The sequence below is a fragment of the Armigeres subalbatus genome, chromosome 1 (genome assembly GCF_024139115.2).
Source record: "Armigeres subalbatus isolate Guangzhou_Male chromosome 1, GZ_Asu_2, whole genome shotgun sequence".
Taxonomy (NCBI): Eukaryota; Metazoa; Arthropoda; class Insecta; order Diptera; family Culicidae; genus Armigeres; species Armigeres subalbatus.
Genome location: NC_085139.1, coordinates 178,593,403 through 178,597,787, shown reverse-complemented (window position 1 = coordinate 178,597,787; position 4,385 = coordinate 178,593,403). Strand labels below are relative to the sequence as shown.

Here is a 4,385-nt window from a genome sequence, read left to right as displayed (position 1 = left end):
GATCCCCGTAATAAATCAGGTAAGTGGGATCATTTTATTGCATGCTAGCCTTTTTAAACGACTGATCGGACTCTTTCATCCGTCGGTCAAACTACATTAGGACTAGACTAACAGCTAATTGATTCTCTTTACAACTAACACAACCGACTAACAATTCCATTGTCCTTGGGTGTTATAAAATGATTAAAATTGGTTTCTCAAATTCTTTCCAGGTGTTCATCCTTTCGGCGGTGATTGCACCAAGTGACTGGGGGCAAAAAGTAATCCCGCACAGCACCGGAACTGGGCAATCTGCCATAGGTAAGAGTGGAAATTGAAATAAATGAGAAATAAAATTGTTTAATTCTTAGTTGGATTTGTTTTTCTTTTTATTGAAAGAAAATACTTTTTGGTGGGTTCCAGGTGTGCGTCCGGAACGAGGAATATTCGTTGAAAATGTAGGTTCCAAAATCGAAGTTATTTTCGTGCACAGTTCTTTGGCCGTGGGTTCCGCTCGAAAATTGTTGTTGGCCTTTTTCCGTCGGATCTTAAATGTCCGGGTTTGCTTTCGTAGGGATTCGGGGTTCGAAGATTGGGATTTTGAAGAATGAAAAGCACTACCAGGTAAGTCTCGGGGAAAATCGGATGATGGAAGCATCGACTTACTGGTGAAATCGGGAGAAAAATAACCGGAAGAATAGCGTGACATTGGGCTTCTTATCGTTCCCTTATCGACCTGAAGATGGTCTTCCGAATTGGATTCGGACTCGCTGAAGGACATATTCTTTTCATCGGAATCGGAACTAGGAATTATCAATTCATAGTTTTCTTCTGGTTCCGACTCCGGTTCCCTGTATTCGCATGTCGCGCTAGGGGGTAAATAGCGAGAATTTGCATCGCTTGTGACGATGTCCATGTCACGCATAAATAAATTAATAATTCTTTTGATTTTCACGACATCAGCTGGCATCATTATCCCCGAAGTCCTCTGCTCCCGAATGGTATGCAGAGTCTCTTCGAGGTCCAGCTCTAACTCCTCTAGCGGGTAGTTAGGATGCGTCGAAAGTAACGGACAGGGAATCTCAGTAGATTCTTCCAAGTCCGATTCGTCCGCATCATATGTCTTCGGCTGCCAATTTATTGCTGCATAATTGGTTTCAGCCTTTGCTCGTCGCTTGCGTGTCATTGTATGAGAATCAGTGGTGGTTAAGTGGGTGAAACAAAATCGAAAAAACACAGTGACGAATCAAAACAAACAGAGTAAAATAAATAGTGCGCGTATGTTGTCATTGTTGATTGGACATAAAACAGTAAAGTTTGATTATGATATATGTTGTAATGTCAATAAACGGTTCACGAAACACAAAATTTGCCAACATCAACGAATTTTTGATCGGAAAAAACGACAATCGATCGCAAATGTGTCCGTGATATGTTCAGGACCTCTTTTGAAGGCAAAACCCTTGTACAAACACTTTTTTCCACATCAAAGTTGTGAACAGTGATCTCTATGATAGACATTCGTGCAAGCACGGATCCCTACCATCTCCCGTCGGCAAAATCGTTAGATTTTTGTATACTACGACGGACCCTTGATTACCGTTCGCGGACTTTTGGCTGGGAGCCAATTGAAACTAAATATTTCTTGAATCGTCAACAATCAATAGCCAGGCCAGACCAGGACACAAGAGACTCTCCGGCAATCCCAGGGTCGGCTAACTACTGGGTAATCAAGGGTTTTTCGCGGTAAACAAAAACTAACAACACAGAACTTTCACTTTACTTGTATAATTTTTATTTGTTCCTAATTGTGGCGTGTGCATGTTGTTCTGTGTTATCAAATTGTGTGTTAATTTGTTAAGTGTTACCTATTTTTATGTTGGTACCGGTACATACCGCTGCTGCTTCGGTTGTTGGGGCCGGAATAGCCGGCACAGCGACTCCTGTCCAGCTGTGCGGCCAGAAATCTCGCCGGAATAGCGAGGCGAGCGGCTATGCTGACAATCGTCGTCCGACGGGACCAGCGGGCGTTGCTGGACGATGGTGGGCAGGCGTCTTCCCTCGTAGGCGCGATCGGCCGGCCGTGGCTTAGCCACCTTGGACGGCCGAGAGGGGTATTCCTCCTTGACGTTTAGGGCATACGGCCCGAGGAATCGTCCGGTGAAGGACGTTACAATCCTTGACGGATTAGGCGCGGAAGCCAAATGACTTCGCGGGCCGAACCGTGTGCTGGACGGAAACGACGTAGAAAAAGAGGTCCTAAAGGACACAAAGGAATTAATTCCAGGTGTCATAGTACAGGATTGGGAATTACCTGAACACTTTTTCCCCGGAGCTCACACTAGCTCCCACTAGACAGGGGGTTCACTTGGAATACTGCACTTTACTTTCACTTCACAGCACACGGACGCCTGATTTACTAAGAGGCCGAGTTTGGGCAATGGCTACTCTTTTATACCAAATTCCCTCCATATTTTCCCGCTAATTTTTATTGCATTTTTCATCCAACATGACATTTGCAGAATCATGATGCCATGTTGGATATTTGATAGCATCCTCATGTCTTTACAGCGGTACCAAACCCTAACGCTTCTGTGGTAGTTCTGCTGGTATTACACGAGAAACGTGAAGGCTCCGACAAAACAACATAATTGCAAAACAAAAATCTACAATTTGTAACCAAACGGTTACAAGTGATTTTTCCAATAAAATCCGCGCTCTGCAAGACTGTGCTAAGCCGTTCTGGAAGTTATCCAAAATTCTAAAACCCAAGCCTCGGCCCATTCCAACTTTGATTCCACAAGACAACTATTACTCTAAGAATCGCTTGAAAACTCCTGCAGAGAAAGCAGCCGAAATAGGTCGCCATTTAGTCAGCTCATTCAATCTTGAACAGAACATCATCAGTCCACATGAAGCAGCCGTCAGCGAGCTTGCGAACAAAATTCTTCGGACTCTAAACGACTTCTCGGATGAGTTAAATATCACAGCTGGCGAATTGACGGCCTAAAAAACATAGAGGCCCCAGGCTTCGACAGCATCCTTAATGTCGAGCTCACCTGCTTACAGAAAATAAATCAGAATACTCAAATCAAAAAAAAAAAACATAAAATTAAAATTGAAAAAAAAAAACAGATTAATTCACCTGACGGTGATGGTGCCTTTCTCGTGTATCATAAAATGTAACAAGAAAAGCACATAAATAAGATAGGTCAAAATTGCACTTTAGGGAGATAGGTTAAGTTATTTCCATAAATTCACATTTATTTGCGTTCATTTGAATGCATTACAGCAGTTTAAAAAAAAAAATTACGATTTTATTTTTTTTTCCAAGAGGGGACCCCTGGGAAAAATGGGAAAAAACTATGTTTTTTCAATAACTTCGAAACGCAATTAGGAAGGATTCCGCTTCGAACGCAACATGTTGCTATCAAATATATATAGCTAAGTACAAAAAAGTGTGTCTAAATTTTTTTTGTACACACACATACATACATACATACACACATACAAACATCACCTCAATTCGTCTAGCTGAGTCGATTGGTATATAACACTATGGGTCTTCGAGCCTTCTATCAAAAGTTAGGTTTTGAAGTAATTCTATAGCCTTTACGTATACTTAGTATACGCAAAAGGCAAAAACCAAGCTAAACACATATTGAAAAAGAATATGGACAGTCATCGGATATAAAATGGACAAATTAGGACATTAGTGCACGTACAAAACTCCTGTTTGGCTTTTTCGCGTGTTTTGGTTATCAGATTCTAAACCAATTGTATGTAAAATGTTTACAAACGAGACACAAATTTGAGGTAGACTAATTATACATTGACAAATTGTATAAACATTCACCAGCGACAAATCGAAGGATGACATATAAGGAATTAAGAGGATAAGAAACCATGTACAAATTTATTCCGTTTTCAAAGTGTCTAATTCAAAAGAAACTGTTCCGTCTTATTTCCAGTGAGCAGAAAGATTTTCTCCGGTGTCGTAGAGGTTTCCAATGGTATCCAGTCATCCGGGAGTCCAGCATCTTTGTGGGCAGACCTCAGTGCATTCCGCAAGGCAAACAGAACCACCACCGATAAGTTTAGCGGCGGTTCGCCAGTCGATTTCGATCTCAGTACCCCGCACGGTTTGGAGCTGCCTTGAATGAACTTCACCCGGAAATCCACCGGAATATCTTTGGCCCCGAGGATTTTGTAGTTTGTCGTTCGATTCGTCAGAAGTTTTCCGTTTGTTGCATCATAAATTAACTCTTCGGCCAAATGGTATCCTAATCCCATCGTGATGGCTCCATGGATCTGCCCTAGATCGATTCCGGGACTCATGCTTTCACCAGTGTCCTCCTGGACATCCATTCGCGTGATCAGGATGTTTCCAGTCAGGATGTCGACTT

At 42.2% G+C, this 4,385-nt stretch overlaps 1 protein-coding gene across 1 annotated transcript; it reads right to left on the bottom strand.

Annotated features, from left to right (window-relative positions):
* Positions 1 to 212: 212 nt before the first annotated feature.
* Positions 213 to 1,165, bottom strand: LOC134208738 (uncharacterized). Its single transcript, XM_062684608.1, has one exon. The coding sequence runs from the start codon at positions 1,163 to 1,165 to the stop codon at positions 347 to 349; it is 819 nt and encodes a 272-aa protein (XP_062540592.1). The 3' UTR covers positions 213 to 346.
* Positions 1,166 to 4,385: the final 3,220 nt, after the last annotated feature.

Bases quoted from the DNA above. Each gene is read 5' to 3' on its own strand.
- LOC134208738 (XM_062684608.1), bottom strand. From the start codon at position 1,165: ATGACACGCAAGCGACGAGCAAAGGCTGAAACCAATTATGCAGCAATA.